The 22,931-nt window shown below is 37.7% G+C and overlaps 2 protein-coding genes across 2 annotated transcripts; both read left to right on the top strand.

The window, feature by feature from the left end:
• Positions 1 to 5,222: 5,222 nt before the first annotated feature.
• LOC104894472 (uncharacterized) lies at positions 5,223 to 17,926 on the top strand. Its single transcript, XM_010680709.4, has 8 exons — positions 5,223 to 5,921; positions 12,058 to 12,581; positions 13,129 to 13,179; positions 13,258 to 13,365; positions 16,934 to 17,029; positions 17,134 to 17,232; positions 17,379 to 17,438; positions 17,535 to 17,926. Exons 1-8 carry the CDS (start codon positions 5,399 to 5,401, stop codon positions 17,598 to 17,600), a joined length of 1,527 nt encoding a protein of 508 aa, XP_010679011.2. The 5' UTR covers positions 5,223 to 5,398; the 3' UTR covers positions 17,601 to 17,926.
• A 2,251-nt stretch (positions 17,927 to 20,177) lies between these two features.
• LOC125491517 (UDP-glycosyltransferase 74G1-like) lies at positions 20,178 to 22,796 on the top strand. Its single transcript, XM_010680707.4, has 2 exons — positions 20,178 to 21,295; positions 22,034 to 22,796. The coding sequence occupies exons 1-2, from the start codon at positions 20,621 to 20,623 to the stop codon at positions 22,754 to 22,756; spliced, it is 1,398 nt and encodes a 465-aa protein (XP_010679009.2). The 5' UTR covers positions 20,178 to 20,620; the 3' UTR covers positions 22,757 to 22,796.
• The last annotated feature ends 135 nt before the right edge of the window (positions 22,797 to 22,931 follow it).

Genomic DNA, 22,931 nt, shown 5'->3' with positions numbered 1-22,931 from the left:
TAAAGATGTGTAAATCAATAAACATAAAAAAAATCTAAAAATCTATTTAGCAGGAAAACTCTCATGAAGATCATGTTTCCCATTTTCGAAACTCAAGAGGACAAAATTTCTTTGAAAGACCACCGAGTTTCCTGCCTCAATGGTCTTCGGTCACAAAATGATATTTTCCTAACTAAAAATATCTTAGCTAACTTTATAGTCCATGTCCTATTATATACATCTTTTGTTGGTAATAAACAAAACTACAATAGATTTCTATGCAACAATAGTTATTTAATCCTAAATTTTGGCTTTCACGAGAAATGAACAAATGGGTGTTCAGAGACTTTTTCGAGGCAACACAAATGTGTCAAACACCGGTGCAATGTTACAAATCACATCGGCTTTCCTAGGAATATTTCAGGAGAAAATATGACCAGGTCCGGAGAAATCCAAAAATGTCCCAAAAATAGCCAAAATTGAAAGTTATAACGCACGCTTTCGTATTTTCGCGTGGCCCGAGATCCGGACGGCACGGGGTGCCTTATAGGGACATGAGATGTCATTGGAAAGGAGTCAAGTGGCTTGGAACGAATATATGGATGCCTTTAGGTTCATTTTGAGACAGTTTTGGGTTTCACTGTAAATGAACAAATGCGGTGTCCAAAGGCTTTCGAGACAATGCAAATGGTGTGAAATACCCCGCGTAACGTTACAAGTCATGTTGACTTTCCTAGGAACGTTTTCGGGAGAAAATATGACCATGCCCGAAAAAGTCAAAAAACTCTAAAAATAGCTAAAATTGAAGGTTATAATACACAATTCCGGACTTTCTCGGGGCTCGAGCTACGGATGTCACGGATTGCCTCCTAGGAACATGGGTGGTCATTGGAAAAGAGTCATGTGGTTTGGAACGAATATGTGGATGTCTTTACATTTATTTCGAGGCAGTTTTAGGTTTCACGAGAAATGAACAAATGGTTGGTTTAGAGGCTTTTCGAGGCAACACGAATGGTGCCAAGAACCTGCGCAACTTTACAAGTCACATCATCTTTCCTAAGAACATTTCGGGAGAAAATATGACTAGGCCCGGAAAGTCCAAAAATGTCTAAAAACATCTAAAATTGAAGGTTATAATACACGATTTCGGACTTTCCCGGGACCCGAGCTCCGAATGCCGCGGGATGCCTCATATGGACATGAGGGATCATTGGAATTGATTAATGTCGCTAGGATAGAATATGTGGATGTCTTTACGTTCATTTCAAGGCAATTTTGGGTTTCACGAGAAATGAAAAAATGGGTGTTTAGAAGCTTTTCGAGACAAGGCAAATGGTGCCAAACCCCGCGAAACTTTACAAATCACGTCAGTACTCCTAGAATTGTTTCGGGAGAAAATATGACTAGGTCCGGAGAATTCCAAAAATGTCGCAAAAACAACCAAAATTTGAAGGTTATAATACATGGATCGGACTTTCCCGCGGTCCGAGTTCCGAACGCCAGGGGATGCCTTCTACATACATGAGAGGTCATTAGAAAGGAGTCATGTGGTTTGGAACGAATATGTGGATGCATTGATGTTCATTTCGAGACAATTTTGGGTTTCACGAGAAATTAACAAATGGGGTATTCAGAGGCTTTTCGAGGCAATGCAAATGATGTCAAGCATCCACGGAACATTACAAGTCACTTTAGCTTTCCTATGAACGTTTCTGGAGAAAATATTCTCATGCCCGGAGAAGTCCAAACATGTCCCAAGAACATCCGAAATTGAAGGTTATAACACACGTTTTCGGACTTTCCCGGGGCCCTAGCTACAGATGCCAAGGGATGCCTCCTAGGGACATGTGAGGTCATTGGAAAGGATTCATGTGGCTTGGAACGAATATGTGGATGCCTTTACATTCAATTCGAGTCAGTTTTAGGTTTCACGAGAAATGAACAAATGGGGTATTTATAGTCTTTTCGAGGCAACACTAATGGTGCCAAGCACCCGCGCAACGTTACAAGTCACTTTGGCTTTCTTAGGAACGTTTCGGGAGAAAATATGGCCAGGGCAGAAGAAACCTAAAAATGTCCCAAAAACAACCAAAATTGAAGGTTCTAATACACGCTTTTGGACTTTTCCGGGGCCTGAGCTCCAAATGTCGCGGGACGCCTCATATGGACATGAGAGATCATTGGAATTGAGTCATGTCGCTTGGAAAGAATATATGGATGCCTTTACGTTCATTTCGAAGCAATTTTTTATTCACGAAAATTGAATAAATGAGGTGTTTAGAATCTTTTCGAGATAATGCAAATGGTGCGAAGCACCCGTGAAACTTTACAAGTCACGTCGGTACTCCTAGGAATGTTTTGGGAGAAAATATGACTAGGTCCGGAGAATTCCAAAAATGTCGCAAAAACAACCAAAATTGAAGGTTATAATACACACTTTCAGACTTTTCCGGGGTCCGAGCTCCGAACGCAAGGGGATGCCTCCTACGGACAAGGGAGGTCATTAGAAATGAGTCATGTGATTTGGAACGAATATGTGGATGCCTTTATGTTCATTTCAAGACAGTTTTGGGTTTCACGAGAAATGAACAAATGGGGTATTCAGAGGCTTTTAGAGGCAATCCAAATTATGTCATGCACCCGCGCAACGTTGCAAGTCACGTCAGCTTTCATATGAACGTTTCGGGAGAATATATGGCCATGCCCGGAGAAGCTCAAACATGTCAAAAAACAGCCAAAATTGAAGGTTATAATACAAACTTTCGGACTTTCCCGGGGTCCGAATATCGAACGCCACGGGATGCCTCCTAGGGGCATGGGAGGTCACTGGAAAGGAGTCATGTGGCTTGGATCGAATATTTGGATGCATTTACGTTCATTTCGAGGCAGTTTAGGTTTCACGAGAAAAGAACAAATGAGGTGTTTAGAGGCTTTTCGAGGCAACACTAATGGTGCCAAGCACTCGCGCAACGTTACAAGTCACTTTGGCTTTCCTAGAAACGATTCGGGAGAAAATATGGTCAGGCATAAAGAAGTCCAAAAGTGTCCCAAAAAGAACTAAAATTGAAGGTTATAATACACGCTTTTGGATTTTCCCGGGGTACGAGCTCCGAACACCACGCTATGCCTCTTAGGGACATGGGAGGTCATTGGAAAAGAGTCATGTGGCTTGAAACAAATATGTGAATGCCTTTACGTTCATTTCGAGACAATTTTGGGTTTCAAGGGAAATGAACAAATGGGGTGTTCATAAGCTTTTTAAGGCAATACAAATTGTGGCAAGCATCCACGCAACGTTACAAGTCACGTCGGCACTCCTAGGAATGTTTCGGGAAAAAATATGACCAGACTCGGAATAGTCAAAAAATGTCCCAAAATCAGCTAAAATTGAAGGTTATAATACACGCTTTCGGACTTTTTCGGGACCCGAGTTACGGACGCCACAAGATGCCTCCTACAGACATGGGAGGTCATTGGAAAGGAGTCATGTGGCTTGGAACGAATATGTGGATGCCTTTACGTTCATTTCGAGGCAGTTTTAAGTTTCACGAGAAATGAACAAATGGGGTATTTAAATGCTTTTCGAGGCAACACTAATGGTGCCAAGCAACCGCGCAATGTTACAAGTCACTTCGGCTTCATAGGAACGTTTCGGGAGAAAATATGGCTATGCACGGAGAAATCCAAAAATGTCCCAAAAACAACCAAAATTGAAGGTGTTATAATACACGCTTTCGGACTTCTCCGGGGTCCGAGCTCCGAATGCCGCAGGATGCCTCCTATGGACATGAGTGATCATTAGAATTGAGTCATGTCGCTTGGAACGAATATATGGATACCTTTACGTTCATTTCGTGGCAATTTTGGGTTTCACGAGAAATGAACAAGTGGAGTGTTTAGAAGCTTTTTCAGACAATGCAAATGGTGCCAAGCACCGGCCGTGAAACGTTACAAGTCACGCCGGTACTCGTAGGAATGTTTCGAGAGAAAATATGACCAGGTCCGGAGAAGTCCAAAAATGTCGCAAAAACAACCAATATTGAAGGTTATAATACACGCTTTCGGATTTTACCAGGGCCCGATCTCCAAATGGCACGGGAGGCCTCCTAGGGGAATGGGAGGTCATTGGGAATGAGTCATGTGGCTTGGAACGAATATGTGGATGCCTTTACGTTCATTTCGAGGAAGTTTTAGATTTCACGAGAAATGAACAAATGGGGTGTTTAGTGGTTTTTCAAGGCAACACAAATGGTGCCAAGAACCCGTGCAATTACAAGTCACACTGGCTTTCCTAGGAACGTTTCGGGAGAAAATATGACCATGCCCGAAAAAGTCCAAAAATGTCTAAAAACATCTAAAATTCAAGGTTATAATACACAATTCCTGACTTATAGATGGTAATGAAATTCATGAAGAAAGTTACAAGTTTGTGTGCATCACAATAAAACATCGTCATGTTATATTTACCATTCATTACCATTTACTAGATTTGCTAGATAATGTCGCCAAAAAGTAAAGTTCCTTAGACAATTGGTACACCGGTCATTAGATCTGTATGTTTATACCATATTCGTCTGTCTGATTATAACGTAGAGGCAAAAGTACTCCATAAAATAATGTAAGATGAGAGTGGAACAACACTTTAATATCACGCCTAGCCGAAGTGTGGTAACCGAAGAGTGTAAGAAAACATCCGAGGGCATTTGCTTAATTGCAACAAGTATAGGAGAGCTAAGGAATTATTACAACTTGACCTATAGAATGAATACTTTGTACATTGGTGATACATTAGTCTGTTGTTCGTTTATAAATAACTTTAAAACCCAATACATTAGCTATTAAAAATCGAAGGAAATATATTATTGTTGGTATTTCTTTTATGGGTAGAGAAAATATCATTAATAATAAGCCATATGATACATATATGATAAATAAGATTTGAAAATATAGATTTAGCAAACTACAACAATTTTCACAATGAAATCAATTAATTTTAAGCATACTCGGCCATAGATCCAACTCTACCACTTCAAGTTTGACGCAAACAATGTTTTCCGATATTTTTGCAAATATTCACAATAATAAAATTATTTTCAATAACGAATTGCTGAAAAACCCTAAACCCTCGTGAATTCATATCATCTTCCAAATTATTAATACCACGAAAACAAAACAAAACAAACAAAAAAAACTCATACAACATGCTAGTTCATAGAGTACCATGTTTGGCCAGTTTGGGCCTATGCTCACATAACATTGCACCTGAGTTCCACCTTCAACAACCCTAAACTCCTCCCAATCTTTCTCTCTCCTCCAAACACTCATACTCTCACTCCAAAATAAACCTATCATCCTCCCAAAAACAACAATGGAGTAAACACCCATAAACCCCTAAAACCTCTTAAAAACTAAAAAAACCATGAACAAATCAAAGCTTCCACTTTCATGGCTATCACGCATAATCCTCACAAAACCCTCCAACATTAAACCCACAAACATCAATCCTTCACTCTCTCTCCTCCGCCCCATCTTATCAACACCCACCACATTCAAATCCCGCCATTTCTGCTCTTACACCTTCACCCCAGAAGAAGAACAACGTGCACTCGATAATATATTGAAAGAGATTGAGAAGGAGAAGCTCAAGGAGAGAGAAGAAAAGCGAAAGTTGGGTATTTTAGTTGATGAGAATGCTGAAGAAGAAGAGGATTTTATGGGGGTTAATCCTTTGATTGAGAAAATGGAGAAATTGAATGCGAAAACTTATGGTATGCATGATAAAATGAAATTTAATCCTTATTGGGAAGATGATAGTGATCTTGATACTGATGATGAAGAAGCTGAAGATCCTGAGTTTATGGAGGAGATGAGGAAACATAATTTGGTTGCTGATAGGAAGATTAAACGTTACCAGGAATTGCTTAAGGAATTCGCCGTTTCTAGTACGTTTTTTTTTTAATTTTTGATTATTCTATTATATAGTTACCATTTTTATATGTGTTCTTGTTTTGATTATGAGCTTGATGTTTTTTTTTTGGCGAATTCGCGGTTAATTGTTGTAGTAGCTCTTAGATTTTAGGTGTCATAGCCTTCTATTGGGCGGATTTCGCAATGTTGTGTAGATATGGATTGGAATGTAATGTGTCATAGAATGCTGATTAGTTTTATGAAGTAGTATGCCTGTTGATTCGTGTATTTAGACAAGACATACTTTCGAAAACGGCAGTAGCCTAGGTGGGGTCGGAGACATTGGGAATTTGGGGTAAACAGCTGAATGTAGTATTCGGCTGATTTCGCAATGCTGTGTTGATATGGATTGAAATATTAGAATGCTGATTAGTTGTATCATGTATGTATGAACAATTCAGTATGAATTGATTTGATCAAGAAAGAAGAGAGAGAGAAGAGAGAATTTAGAGAGAGAATACAAGAGAGAAAATTATATCTCTCAATGTAATGATCTGCCTTTCATATATCATGAGGATGAATTTATATACAAGTATACTGATTAACTACTTCAAGAAGAGAGAAGCTAACTAACTTGTAATACAATAACAGAAAGACTAACAACCATAACAAACTTAATTTACAGTGTAACAGCTTATCACCCCCCCTTCAAGTTGGACATGGGGATGAAACAAGTCCAATCTTGGAACTAAGAAAGTGATGCTGATCTGATCCCAATGGTTTTGTCATTATATCAGCAAGCTGTAATCCAGTTCTGATGTGAAACAATTGTATAAACCCAGAGTGAACATTTTCACGAACATAGCATACATCCAATTTCAAATGCTTAGTCCTTTCATTGACACAATGATTTTCAGCAATGTGTTTGGCAGCCTTATTGTCACAATACATAGGAATTGGTTGAACAACAGAAACCTTCAAGTCTTCTAAAATGCCTTGCAACCATGCCACTTCACTAGTTGTTTGGCTAAGACTCCTATATTCAGCCTCAGCTGAACTCTTAGAAACAACCTTCTGTTTCTTTGTTTTCCAGGAAATAAGAGATTTACCTAGAAAAATGCACCAGCCAGTTAAGGATCTCCCTGAGTATGCACAAGTGCCCCAGTCTGCATCACTAAACCCAGTAAGCTGAAGATCAGAATTAGAAGAGTAGAAGAGACCATAGTTGAGAGTCCCTTTAAGATATTGCAAAACATGTAGAGCTGCTTTAAAATGAGGAACTCTAGGAGTATGTAGAAATTGATTGAGCTGCTGGACCGAATAAGAAATGTCAGGCCTAGTCATATTGAGGTACAACAATTTTCCAACTATTCTTCTATAGGACTCTGCATCAGAAAGAAGCTCTCCATCATCAAGACTCAATTTTAATCCTTTTTGGTAAAGGAAAGGAAGAAGTATGACAGTTGGTCATCTGAGTATCTTGCAATAAATCCAAGATATACTTTCTTTGATTTAAAAGAATACCAGTAGAGTCTCTGGTGACTTCTATACCCAAGAAGTATTTAAGTTCACCAAGGTCTTTAATAGTAAAAGCACTGTGCAAACTATCTTTGAGATGTTGAATAGCAGTAGCACTATCACCAGCAATCAATAGATCATCTACATAAGCCACTACTGCACTGAAAGAGTGATCATCTTGTCGAGTAAACATAGAAGAATCACTAGCTGATTGAACAAAACCAGGTGCAAGAAGAAACTTGCTGAGTTCCAGATTCCATTGTCTGGAAGCTTGTCTCAATCCATAAAGAGACCTTTTTAATTTGCAAACAAGACCTGGTAGAGCTTTAGAATACCCTGGAGGAGGAGACATGTAGACTTCCTCATCAATAAACCCATGTAAAAAAGCATTGTTAATGTCCAATTGATGAAGATGCCAATGCTTTGCTGCAGCTAAAGCTATAAGAGTTCTGACAGTGCTGAATTTTGCAACAGGACTAAAAGTAGACTTGAAATCTTTGCCCTTGATTTGCTTGTCTCCCCTGGCAACCAATCTAGCCTTGCACCTTTCAACATTCCCATCAGGTTTAAATTTAACCTTATAGACCCATTTACAGCCTATAACATGTTTATCTGGTGGTAAGGGAACAAGATCCCATGTTTCATTAACTTCCAAAGCAGAAATTTCATTTTCCATGGCTGCAATCCATTGTGGATCATCTTTGGCTTGTGAATAACAAGAAGGCTCATAGGTGTGGGAAATAGGAAGAACATTAAGTGAAAGAGAAGTATTAGAAGGAGGCAGATGTAAAGTCAGGTAAAACATAATCAGAAAGTTTTGTAGAAAGAGATTTCAATCTAGTAGATTGTCTGAGTGGTGGAATGAGAGGTGGTAAATCTGTATTGAGAGCAGGAGTGGTATCTGGAACAGAAGGTGAAGAAAGAGAAGGAGAAGTAGAATCAAAAGGAGGTATATTGTGATGAGAAGAAGATGAAACAGAAGTAGGAGTAGATGTAATTGAAGGATCAGAAGTAGAGATAGATGAAGGAGTATCTGGTGAAGGAAAGGAAATAATAGGTAAAGAAGGAGAAGATATAGTGGTAGGAGAAGAAATAGAATGAAATGGAAACACAGTTTCATCAAATATGACATCTCTACGTAAAAACACTTTGTGAGTTTGTAAATCATAGAGTTTATATCCCTTTTGAGCATAGGGATAGCCTAAAAGAATGCATTTTCTGGATTTAGGTGCAAATTTATCAAGAGTTTTTATGAAAGGATAACATAAACAATCAATGACTTTAAGATGTGCATAACTAGGCTTTTTGTTCATGAGAACTTCATAAGGAGAAAGCCATTTGAGGACTGAACTAGGCATGAGATTAATGAGATATGTGGCACTCAATAAACAATCCCCCCAAAATTTCTTTGGTAAATTTGCATGAAATTGGATGGCCCTAGCAGTTTCCAAAAGATGTTTGTGTTTCCTTTCCACCCTCCCATTTTGTTGTGGGTTATTAGGAATAGATTTTTGATGAACAATGCCATGCTGAGCAAAAAGAGAAGAACAGGTCTGTTGAACAATTTCAGTACCATTATATGGTTTTAATAGAAGTGTGAAAATGATTTTGAACATAAGCAAGGAAAGCAGACACAATAGAAGATACTTGTGTTTTAGTTGTCAATAAGTGTGTCCAAGTAGTTCGAGTACAATCATCTAATATAGTTAAGAAATAGGTAGCTCCAGTATAACAAGGTGTCCTATAAGGACCCCAAAGGTCAATGTAAACAAGATCAAAAATCTTAGTAGCATGGGAAGAAGATAAAGAAAATGGAAGTTTATGATGCTTTGCCATTATACAAGCTTCACAATGCATATTATCTGATGAAGAAAGATCAAGAAGATCTGTTACATGTTTCATCTTAGAAACAGACATATGACCTAGCCTTGCATGCCAAATACTCAATGTTGGTTTTACATGTGTTACATTGACAGAAGAATTATTAGCCAAAAACTGAGAATTATGTACAATAGAAGATGAACTAGAGTAGGAAACATTGAACTTGTAGAGACCTGAATGTCTGATCCCAAGTGCTGTGACCTCTTTAGTTAAAAGGTCCTGAAACAAACAGCAAGTTGGTTTAAAAATGGCTATAAGATGATTTCGATCAAGAAGTTTGCCTACTGAAAGCAAATTGTGTTTGAAAGAAGGAACAAATAAGACATGTTGTAATGTAATTTGAGAAGAAAGAATAACAGTTCCAGCTTGATGTACTAAAGTGATAGTACCATCAGGTAAGCCAATTTTAATTGGATGAGGAAGAAAAGATGAGATGCAAAAAGATGTACATTATATGCCATATGATCTGCTGCACCAGTATCAATAATCCAAGCATCAGAAATAGGAGAATTCATTATAGCATTAACAGAAGAAGCAGATGATATACCTGCAAAATTCACTGATGTTTCAGAAAGAGAACCAGAACCTCCAGTAGGTGTATTATGAGCAATTTTCATTACTTCTTGACAAAAGCAGAAGTTTAGGATCAATGTGAGCATGAGAGGTACTTGGCTGCTGAGAAATATCAAAATCCAGAGGAGTATGACCAAGAATGCCTGGTTCATGGACAGATACAGTGGCAGCCATTTTGTTCTTGCCTTTGAGAACTGAATACCAGTCAGGATAACCAACAAGTTTGAAACATTGATCTATTGTATGACCTTTCAGTTTGCAATGATCACAGAATTTGTCAGATTTATCAACCTTAAATTTCTTGTAATCTCGCTTTGGAAGAGGTTTGACAGAAGGTTTTGAAGCCATATAAGCACTAGTTTCTGCTGAAGTGAAATTAGTGGAAGAAGAATTGAGTTGTGATTGTTTTTCTATTGTTGTAAAGTATAGTAGACTTTGTTAACAGGAGGAAGAGGATCTGTACTAAGAATATTTGTGGTGACTTGGTCATAAGAAGGATTCAAACCAGTAAGTAACTGAATCAACTTCAAACGTTGATCAGCTCCAAGAATTTTTTTCAGAATACCACAAGTGCAGGAATTAAGAGCACCACAAGTACAATCCGGTAAACCTTCCAAAGCATTCAATTCATCCCAAATACGTTTCATCTTGCTATAATATTCAGCTATTGAGGCATTTTCTTGTTGTAAAAGAATAAGAGTTTTATGGAGTTCAAAAATCTGAGGCACATTAGAACGTCCATATCTCTCAAGAATTTCAGACCATAATTGATGAGAGGATTCAAGAAACAAGAAATTTTCAGCAATAGACTTTTGCATTGAGTTAATCAGCCAAGAAAGTACCATATAATCATTGCGAATCCATTTGTGATGATTACTGGATGTAAGAGGTGGCTTGACAAGAGTTCCATCCAGAAATCCAAGCTTATTGCGTGCAATCAACGCCATCTTAACACTTCTGCTCCAATTTATGAAGTTATGACCAGTAAAAGTATGTGTTGTTAAACACATTGATGGAGAATCACTTCCACTTAAGAAGTATGGATCATCAAAATTAACAGCTAATTGAGATTGCTGTTCGTTTGAATTTCTAATATTAACATTTGAATTTTCTGTTTCAGTGTTTTCAATCGCCATAGAAAGTGATTGAGATTCAATCAGTTTAATTGAATCAGAATAAGAAGAATCGATTGAAGATTATCAATCAATTAGAAAGATAATCAAACTGAATTTGTTTATCAGAAAACAGTTTGATTAAAGAAGAAGAAATCAGCTACAATCAGCTGAATTTTAGAGAAAAATTGCGGAATTTGCTACAAACGTAGCTCTGATACCATGAACAATTCAGTATGAATTGATTTTATCAAGAAAGAAGAGAGAGAGAAGAGAGAGAGAAGAGAGAATTTAGAGAGAGAATAAAGAGAGAAATTATATCTCCAATGTAATGATCTGCCTTTCATATATCATGAGGATGTATTTATATACAAGTATACTGATTAACTACTTCAAGAAGAGAGAAGCTAACTAACTTGTAATACAATAACAGAAAGACTAACAACCATAACAAACTTAATTTACAGTGTAACAGCTTATCAATGTAGCATGCCTGTTGATTGGAATATATAACAAGAAACACTTTCGAGTACTGCAGCAGCCTAGCAGGATAGGAGACATTGGGGATTTGGGGGTAAACAGCTGAATGTAGTATTGGGCCAATTTCGCAATGCTGTGTTGATATGGACTGAAATCTAATGTCTCATAGTGCTGTGTGCTACAATGTGGAACGGTGGAGAACAAGGAGCACTCGAAATTATAGCGTATTGAAGGATGCATACCATTGTCTAATTTTGCCACTTGTTCTTTTTCCTTTTCCCCCGAAATTTAACCTTCAATTGGCTTTTATTATAAACAATAATATAATTGTCTGTATCCTTTCCTGTTTTGCTATGCAATTTTATCATCACTTTAGGCCTGCTATGAAACGAAATGATGGGCCTGGCTGGTAACAGCTGAATGTAGTAGTTGATTTGACCAGTTTCTCTAGGTTAGATGCTGATAACTCCTTCCTCCCCGCGGCTATCATCTATGCAATTGTTTTATATTTACTGAATTAGATGGTCTTTGACTCTGATTATATCTTTGTATGTGAGAAAATGATGACTTTGCAGAAGTTGTGTTTACAATCTCAAAAATCTTACAGAAACTTTTGATGATGGCTTGAAATGGATGAAAAAGATTGATAAGTTTGAGGAGAAGCATATGCGTCTTCGGCTGGAGTACAGAGTCATTGGTGAATTGATCAATCGTTTCAGGGAATCCACTGGAAAGGACAAATTTCTGCTTGCTCAAAAGTTGAACAGAGCTATGAGGTTGGTAGAATGGAAGGAAACTTTTGATCCTAAAGATCCTGCCAATTACGGCATCATACAAAGGGAGGAAGTGGCTTCACCAGAAGTCGCCGAGGATGAAGAAGTTGAGAGAGAAAAGCCAATGATAGAAGGCAGAGTCGAAGATTCTGATGAAGAAGAATTTGATGACATGAAAGAGAGAGATGATATACTTCTTGAGAAGCTTAATGCTATTGACAAAAAGCTAGAAGAGAAATTAACAGCGTTGGATCATACATTTGGAAAGAAAGGAAAGCTTTTGGAAGAAGAAATCAGGGATCTTGCAGAGGAGAGAAATTCCCTGACAGAGAAGAAAAGAAGACCAATGTACAGGAAAGTAAGTGCAAGCATCATCTATATCACAAAAATATTTATTTTCCTATGCCACCTTTAATATTTCACTAAAATATCTAGTATATGCTTAGCCCTGCAATGCGCTCTTATATTTTGGATTTACATTCCATTCTTATGAAGTTGATATTCTCAGATCAGTCTGTAGCTCTTTAGAAGGCAAGCTGAATGTGCTCCATTGTTACCAGTTAGAAGTTCTGGTTAGAGTCTTATAAGCACATCCCATGCGTCTTATCCCCTTGAAGCCTCAAGGAGGTGCAAACTTTTGAGAAAGGGAATATTTCATTTATTTGATGAGTGACTGTATTTAGGTTGGGAGGTGAATTCGGATTAGGTTAGCTGGGTATATGCTAGTTATACATGTAATGGTTATTTTTTACTTGCGAGTTTCAGCTGCAATGCAGTAGAAAGATGTGTCAAATTACTTTCACATCCTCTTGAAAGAAACTCTGTTGAACAACATAGGTTGCATAGTTTGGTCTATCTAGTATTTGAAACACTGTATTAAGCGACTCTTTGTGACTGATTTGTAGGGCTTTGATGCACAACTGATTGATATGAACCGCACGTGCAAAGTGACAAAGGTATAATTACACCCTTCTGTTCTTTTCTCTCTTTAGCTGATTGATTTCTCTTATCTAACCATGCTTCACACTTTATAGGGTGGTCAAGTGGTGAAGTATACAGCGATTATAGCATGTGGGAATTATAATGGAGTAGTTGGTTATGCAAAAGCAAAAGGTCCAGCTATACCTCTTGCTCTTCAGAAGGTATGTTCTTATCAAGTTGTTGAATGACTTTCTCATGCAACTTTGATGTTTTGTTTGATTATTTATATTTATAAATGCAAATTTATCCCGTCTAATCGTATTCACAAGTTGTCGTTAACTGTGTACTTGCTAAAATCTGTAATCCAGTCTTTCTTTTCAGCTTTACATCATAAAAATGATCACAGAAATTAAAAAAATTCTCAAGTTCAATACTTGCTGGCTTCCTGGGCCCTGGCAATAACTATGTTGTACAGTTTGTACTGTAAACAGGGAATTGTCTCTTTCAGTTAGCCTGGATAGATATTAGGTCATTGTAGAGCTCAGCAAGTGTTCTTGATGATTGAAGTTTTGGCCACTAAGTGTCATAGCGTGAAACTTTCATCCAATTCCTGCTAATTGCTTCCAGATTCTGAATTTGCAAAAAGAAAGTTCTGAATTCCGACGGTAATGATTAAGTCTGCAGTACGATAGTTTTACTTTGTTTGAGGTTATAATCATTTGTGTGATCTGTAACATGACGCTTGGCTTTGGATTTTAGAAAGCTAGGTTAAAGATCTTGGAAACTGTCAGCCAATTCAAAACTTCCACCAGCCTCTCTTTTGGGACATTTGGTTCATAGTGTGGTATGAGATTGGAACTTAATTCATGATACCATGTCATTGATTCGATTTAGGAGTGAACTATTTCTCGTTACTCATTGTTTGGATTGAAACTGCAATGAGCCGATATCAAGGGGAGGGGTGCTTTAGACATTATCTTTATAAGTTAGTGATGGACCTTATGGTTATGGCCTTATGAGTAGCTTGGCAAAAAAGTTAGGTTAGGGGAAAATCAGTATATCTAGTGATAGTTAAAAAGAGGGAAAGCATGTTATACTTGTGTGAGACCAAGTTTTTTCAATTGGCAACTAGAAACCCTCGCTGTTTTCCTTCCCTCTTCTCTCCCTTTCTTTTATATTTACTTTATGTAATACCTTATCCTACCATATCCCAATCTTTCTAAAACCCATAAGTTACCATAATTATCCTACTCTTCCCACCTAACACTTTTTATAGAGTGGCGAAAAGGGAAACAGTAGGTGTGAATAGGAGTAGGGTGGTAATTGTATAAGAGTATGTGGTAAGAAAAGGGCGTTAAGGAGTGAAAATAATAAGGCTTCGATTTTCTCATGTTTAAGCCTAGGGGGAGGGGAGGTTTTGGAAGTGGGCATTGTTCTTTTTATTCCACTACTACTCGTATGCTAAGTGAACTACTGGATATTGTTATGGGTTCCCTCAATCCCACTTATTTGTTACCAGTTACTACATACCTTAGCTCTAAAAAGTGCACCTGCACATGCTGCTAACCTTGTCGCCTCATGCAATCCTACGTTCAGTGAGAAAAAGGAGGCGCACCTAAGGTGTGCAAGTCCCTATCCAAGGCACAACTACATGAGTTGCACCCTCTTCTTCATCCTTCTATTTGGTCGGCTCTTCTCTCTTTCCAATTTTTCTCTCTCCTGTTTTATCTCCCCGCCCCTTCTGGAATATTATCATACAATAAGGTCAAGAGTCAAGGCACTATATGAAGTAACATTAATGTGTAGGCTTGCAGCAATGTGAAACTTGCAGGACTAGCCAATATGCTTATTCAAAAGAAAAATTGACAAGACCAATCTCAAGCTTGGGAGTTCTGCCCATATTAATCTCAAGTTTGGATTATTTTTTGAAAAATCCAAAATTTGGGGATGACTTTCTCAACTTGGTTCTTAGTCCAAGTTTACACTGTTAAACAGGTCAAAAAGTGTGGGACGTTTCTATTGGTCTTCTTGATGTTTTTCATTATCTCAGAAATTCTCTTTCCATCCCCTCCCGTGATGCTTCCTTCTCCTTCTAGGCTACAGCCAATTTCCCCTCCCCTCTTATTTCTGACAGCCCTTCCGCCTTCCCCTGGCTGTCCACTGTTGATACCTTATTTGTTGGGTCCATGCCTGAAGACGCAGTCTCCCATCTCCGTATCTCATTCTTACCATTTGTCATTATTTCCTGCAGTGTTGCTGACCCCCCCCCCCCCCTTTATCCCTTACTTTCAAGTGGGTTGCTGGGCTTTGGGGACACACCTAATTATAAGCTAATCTGTCCAGAGAGCAAAGCTCTGTTTGCTTCAAATATATGGGGAACAAAGGCAGTATTTTACTCAACTTGAGCCAATATCTTTAAAGTTTGATGTCTATAGTATTTATACTAATATTGCAGAGTTCTGTTTTTGGTTGAAAGACGTGTATATGGAAATACACAATGAAAATGATTAGGAGAAAACATCCGGATCAAGAACCCTGTATACTTCTGATGACATTGGAATATGTGCTCTTTTTGTTTTATGTTTTTCTCTTCCAGTTATGGCCAAAGCTTACACTATTGAGAAACTTACTTTTAAAATACAGTTTGTAATTGTATATTATCTGAGTGTGGCACAGTTATAAATACCTTGGCATTGTGGATCAAATTCTGGGAATTCCTATAGATTCACATGAGCAAACTAACTTACGATCATAATGAAAGACTGGAGTTGCTTGGAGATTGGGCTGTTATTGTCATGGCTGATGAAGGTAGACAGGTAGTAGGGGGAGGGGACTGAGTTGTGGATTTTTGGTGTTGATGAAGGTAGCAGGGAGCTGGATTGTCTACATGAGAAGATAGAAGAAAGTTAGAGAAAGGGTGAAATAGTGGGATTTATCTGGTTAGTTGTTGATTACCATTTGAACCGGACAACTAAGTCACTTGGACTATTCCCAAATTTGGACTTTTTTTTTTAAAAAAAAACTCATACTTAGGATTAATATGGAATAACCTCCAAAGGTGAGATGCATCCTGTCTGTTAGATTTGGGCAAAACTCCCTTGATTGGAGTGTATTCCATTGATCATATATATAGGTTACAATAAAGAGAATCCTAACAATATTAGGAAACCTAACTAAAGAAGTGTAAATACAAAATATAATCCTAGTATATTTGATATTCCATCACTGTCAAATTTTCCTTATTTAAACAATTACACCGCGATGGTGAGGTTCTTCTCCTCCCTATACCTTGCTCTTGTGGTGTGCATAATATGGTTAGTGGTATTGGTAGTTGGCGGTTAGTATTAACAGTCTGACAAGCATATGCCTTGCCCTGTTATAAACCTCATAGATGAAGTTTTTATTTCTTAATGATAAGTTAAATCTGATCAATTTATTTGCTGCATATGGTAAATGGATGCTTTGTTTCACTACAACCTCTCTGAAGGAAAAGAGTGGGAAGTATTGAGCTCTGGACAAAAATGCGTTATGTACAACTGACTATAATAGCCTATGGTTGTCATGAGGTGATAAAAATTTCCTGTTTGCCTGTTTGCACCGGCTTTTTCTCTGTTGCTGAGCAACATGATTAGAGTGCCCTGGTCACCTGCCTTCTTAATTGTATGTCTATTTCTGAATATCATATACTAAACGGCTCGTGAGTCCTGAGTTTCGTTTTGGCATACGTCTTTTTGAGCAAGACTTCAAGCATAGAATTTATCTAACTATTAATTCTTTTCCATGATTCAGGCCTATGAGAAATGCTTTCAGAATCTCCATTACATTGATAGATATGAGGATCATACAATCGCGCATGCTGTACAGACAACATACAAGAAAACCAAGGTTCTATATCTCCCTAACAATCTTACACTCAACTTCCAAGCTCTCTTAGTCGTTAACTCACTATAGTTACTGAATATCATATTATCCCTTGAATGCTATATCAGGTCTATCTATGGCCTGCAAAAACTGCAACAGGCATGAAAGCAGGCAAAACGGCACAAATGATATTGACATTAGCTGGCTTCAAAAATGTAAAATCAAAGGCATGTATCTAATTTACTTGCTGTATTGACATACATGAACCATTTGATGATGCTTTTACGTTTCGTGAACTTAACCTGCTTTGTTTATAGCAGTATGCTAGATATAGGAACCTTTGATATCTGACTTGTGTTATTGTTCCGCTTAGGTTGTTGGTTCAAGGAATCCACATAACACTGTTAAGGCTCTTTTCCAAGCATTAAACGCGGTAAGTAGTAGATTTAGCTTGCATATTAGTTGTCATGTCCCTGTGGTGGTGGTGCAAATCTCATTGCTGTTTTTTTTTATACTGTTCTTTGCACAGGTCGAAACTCCAAAAGATGTTCAGGAGAAGTTTGGCCGAACTGTTGTTGAATCTTACCTTCTATAGTTGAAGTTCCTACCATTTTCTTTCAATCTTGCCCTTTTTTCCCTTTCTAAAGGTGGGAGAACAAAAGTGGGATGGGGGGTGGAATTCATCTTGTCCACTCCCCTTAAACATAGTGTTTTGTTTTTGTAGCTTTGGCCTTTATTCAATCAGATAGGATACTTTGCTATCGATTAGTATGTATCGTGGGAATGGATGCCATTTTTAGGAAAATAAGTTCAATTTTTCGTTCAATTGATTTGTAAAGGAGAGAAAATTTCCTACAAGTATTCTCTAGCTTTTCCAGGAGAATTCTCAGTATTTGAGGAAAGAATATCACCTTTTCGTCGCGTGCCTTGTTGTCTTCTCCACCTTAAAAGGAGTATTAGTGCCCTAAGTTTGCTTCTGCTAGTGCCTTGTTAATTGTTATGTAGCTCTGAATGCATAATAACGTGCAGGTAGAGAACAGATACACTTGAAATGGAGAACTCTTACAAGTTTTGACAAGATATTATATGATGCTAATGTTATTCATACACCATTTATTTTGGAAACTTTGTAGGAATGATACTATAGATATTTCACCGCAAAATCCAAACTTGTTATAGGAGGAGAGAGTAGACACCTCTTGTTGCGTTAGCTACATTTTGATGAGGGACGAATAATCACTATGATCATTTTATACATAACCCGAAGGGTTATCGAATAGCGGCATCGAAAATGCCTATAAGAACTCAATTCATTATTTCAGGATAAGAATGTAGAATTAAAGGAAATTGGATCTTTTGGATAAAAACAAATAGACGTGTTGTTAATTCAGTGTGGAAGTATATCAATAAACACTACATCATTCATATTTGAAGTCACTTGTACAAAGATTTAACTGAGCATTTATGTAATGGAGTGAAATCCGCTGTAAGAGGGAGAGTGGAAGAAATTTCTTTGTTTGGTTACAACTTACAAGTCCATTGAAAGATTGTTTGCAACAATAAAAAAAGCCTTTAAGAGACTGTAAGCTCAACTCTTCAATCAAACTTAAGATAATGATTTTTTTCCTTCTTATTATTGAAACTCAAATCCATCAAGTATGAAGATTGCAACAGCAAATCCCTCTTGGTAGTTGGTAACAAAGTCATAAAAATGACAATTATCTAACCACGAACATACTCCCAAACCTAGCTTCAGTCATAGCAGCAACTAGAATTTAGACAACAATATGTACCTATCTTTGGATTGCACCCATAGAGTTGGTGTGCTAACTCCTCTAAAACATATTGTTCTCAATATATAAATTGATTAAAGACGATCGAATAAGAGCTGGCTGCAAATAACAACGATTGTGGAGCGTGTTAGATATTTGCTCTCAGAATTTACTCTGGGCTGCCCTCGCACAAGGTCACTCATCCAGCGACCCTACAAGCACCAATCCTCCCTCTCCCCAACATTGAAATTTTTGCTTCCACCAAGATTTGAAACTTAGTCTCCCATGTGGGAAATAGGAAGTCATACCATTGGATCCAAAGATTCTTGATAATCCATCTTTCTTGTCATCACGCTCTTATAGAAGCAGGTAGAAGTATAATTTGAATGACAAGTTATGATTGTTGAGACTTATCTCAAAACAAAATCAAAGTAAATCGTCAACTACCATGCATATACATGTCTAGAAGTAGTTAAGAGTCTAATCACATACAAAATTGTCTATAACAACCTACTAATATTTGTTTTAGTGGCAAGATTTGTATCTTTCCTGGATCCGAAGTCATGGGATCAAACGCGACTAAAGATTTAGCTTCAGCTTAGCTGATCACATACAAAATCACTCCAGTTTAGCTTCAGCCGCGGGCTGTTTCCTTCTGTCTGAAACATGGTTCTTGCTGGCTGCTGCCTGATCACCTCTGTCCTTGCGTATAATAGCCTCCAAATTACTCACCCCCAGCTCACCCATAATTCTTAACATCCACATCTAATTTGTGCATGTTGTCCAGTTGAAGAGGAAATTCGTTAACATTCTCACGCAATGACGCATCAAGATATGCTTACATACTCTCAGTTACATTGAATACATAAATTACACTTCTAAATTATTGCGGGTAAACCAAACAACTAGATAGGTACAGTAGCAACTAAGTGGTCTTGACATAGTAGTTGTTCACTTTGTCCCTTAACCAATTAGTCAGGGGTTCGATCTTCAACCTTTGGGAATGAAAAGAGATTCTTGACCAGCTCTTTACCCTTAAGTAGAGCACCCAGAGTGAGGGGATTAGTCACCGGCACACCGCTATCGGTAATGGATACCTTGATTGTTAAAAAAAATGATAGGTACAAGTACAATAGCACTACAAATTTAAAGTTACTATGTTATCTCAAATCATTACTTGGTCAACTTTTTTTTGAGAGGAACTTTGTCAACTTTTCCCACGAAAAAACGTGTGGATTAAATCGAACTTCTTTCTAATAAACCAACATGCCAACTGCTAAGTAGTAAGTATAAAGTAGTAGTATACACGGTCCACCAATCCACTTTTTGCTCTCTATATTATTGTTCGTCGACTTTTGCTTTTAGGCGTCAAGTTCTTTTATGCAATACACACGCACACGCACACGCCTTTCTATCATCCTATGGAGCCATTTACTACCAAGGGCAACGCAGAGCAGCGTAACAGGTTTTTTTTTCCTACTTAGTATCTCTGTATTTTACGAAATTTATGTTGTACCCGACCTTTTTGAAATCCACATTGTATCCCTAAACTTTCTAAACTTTACACGAAACATCCTTATACACTCACTTTCTACCATTCCTCCTTGCATTAATTCCATTTTATTTTACGCGCAAAAGATTATGATCCAATAAAGCTCAACACCAAAAAGCGCGTGTCTCTTACAGGACCATAAAAAGAAGTATAAGTCAAGAAACAAGAATAATAGTTGTCAATATGACAATATGTCATATTAGCCCCATTTCAGCACTTCCACCTACATAATCACCATCCTAAAAAAAAGCTTCTTCAGTTGACTTCATAAGCTCCAAAAAAAAAACAGTTATGGAGGATGCTAAACAAGCCCATAAGGCCCATGTTCTTGTGGTTCCATATCCAAGCCAAGGCCATATCAACCCAATGCTACAATTCTCCAAACGCTTGGCCTCTAAAGGCATCAAGCCCACCTTAGCCCCAACTATCTGCTTCTCCAAACTCATGCATACTTCCATCAGCCCAACCCACTACGGCCCAAAAATTCAAGTTCGGCCCATTTCAGATGGCTACGACAATGGTGGGTTTCTTTCGGCCGAGTCGATTTCGGCCTACTTAGATAGCTTTCGGACCAACGGCCCAAAAACATTGGCCCAGCTCATTAATAAGCTATCTGAGGAAGGTGATCCAGTTAAGGCAATTATTTATGATGGGCAGTTACCTTGGGCTTTGGATGTGGCCAGACAGTTTGGGCTTGTTGCTGTGTTGTTTTTTACTGAGACATGTTCAGTGAATAGCATATACTACCATGTTCAACGTGGGCTGATCAAGCTCCCACTTATGGGCCCTGGCCCAATTAAAGTGTCTGTTCCGGGTTCGGTGGAGCTCCAACCGTGGGAGGCTCCATCACTTGTGCAAAATTATGATGCATTGCGGGTTTGGTTTGATGAAATTTTGAAGCAGTTTTCTGATATTGATAGAGTAGATTGGGTGCTTTTCAATATTTTCTATGACATGGAGAAAGAGGTAACTCAACTTATACATCATTGCACATGTATTTTCTATAAATGTGAGTATGTGACCAAGTAAAGATCTACCTGTTTGTCTTGAAAATCTACCACTTTTTCCGTTTCAATTTAGTTGTGATACTTTTATTTTGGGTAATAACTTCTCTCTTATTACACGGGACCCTTTTATTATCTTTCTCTATCTCTCTTCTCTTCCGAAAATTGTTTATGAGTCCGTGATTTCAAAAGTGTTATAACTAAATTGAAACGAAGGAAGTAAGATAAATATTGCACTGAGTGGTACTTATATACAAGGCCTAAATGAGCTGGTTAAAGGATAAACAAAACTTTTTATTTAGTAGACTATAAGAAATGTGTGGGCTTAATCCAAAATATAGTCGTTTTTGTCATTATAACCAAACAATGGATTTCATAACTTCTGTAAACCTGCTTTAAATGTGACCAAAAAGAATAAGAAAACAAAATAAGGTTGCATATATGTGATTTTTCCTTGTCTAAAATAAGTATATCCTTAGAGACATTGAAAAGATGTTGATGTTAACATAAAAATGGTAAATGGAGAACTTGTTCAATTTGCTAGTGAACAATTTATTAAGAGCAAGATTTAGGGTAGCACATGGTCCAAATTAAGTGGATCTACTAAATTGTCCCTTCTCACTTGTATATAACTGGAGAACTGTTCACCAAATAGCCAAATTCTTAATATTTTATATTTTTCGTGCTTTTTGTTGTTCAGGTGGTTGATTGGATGACGAAAATGTGGAAAGTAAGAACCATAGGACCAACAATTCCATCATACTACCTAGACAAAAGACTAGAAGATGACAAAGACTACAACTTCCATCGCTTCAAGCCAAACGCACCCATATGCAAGAACTGGCTAGACACCAAGCCAAGACATTCCGTCATCTACATGTCCTTCGGAAGCTTAGCAAAGTTATCCGAACAACAATTTGAAGAACTAGCATATGCTTTAAAAAACACCAACCAAAATTTCTTATGGGTCGTAAGAGAATTAGAGCAACCCAAACTTCCTAAGGGGTTCATAGACCAAACTTCAGGACAAGGCCTAATAGTATCATGGGCGTCTCAGCTAGAGATATTAGCCCATGACGCGATAGGTTGTTTCGTGACTCATTGTGGATTCAACTCGGTGCTCGAAGCATTGTGTATCGGAGTGCCGGTGGTGGGGGTGCCACATTGGGGTGATCAAGGGACTAATGCTAAGTTTGTGGAGGATGTTTGGAGAATTGGGATAAGAGCTAATGTAGATGAGAAGGGAATTGTGAGAAGAGATAAGTTGGAGAAATGTATAAAGGAAGTGATGGAAGGTGAAAAAAGGAAAGAGCTTATGATGAATGTGGCTAAATGGAAGAAGTTAGCTAAACAAGCAATGGATGAAGGTGGAAGTTCTGATGAGAATATTAATGAGTTTGTGGGTTATTTAGCAGGATGTTAGCAGTAGGTAATCTTTTAATTAAGCTTTCATTATTGTATGATCATTGATGTTTGATTAATTAATTTTTCAAAAGCCTCTCAAAGAAAAAAAAAATTGTCAAAACGAAAAATATGCAATGCTTGAATTCAATTATGTAAGTAACGAACTTTTCAAAGTTAAATATATGTCTAACTCA

Source organism: Beta vulgaris, chromosome 5 (assembly GCF_026745355.1).
Source record: "Beta vulgaris subsp. vulgaris cultivar EL10 chromosome 5, EL10.2, whole genome shotgun sequence".
Taxonomy (NCBI): domain Eukaryota; kingdom Viridiplantae; phylum Streptophyta; class Magnoliopsida; order Caryophyllales; family Amaranthaceae; genus Beta; species Beta vulgaris.
Note: the sequence above shows the minus strand (reverse complement) of the source record. Positions and strands in the feature narration are given on the sequence as shown.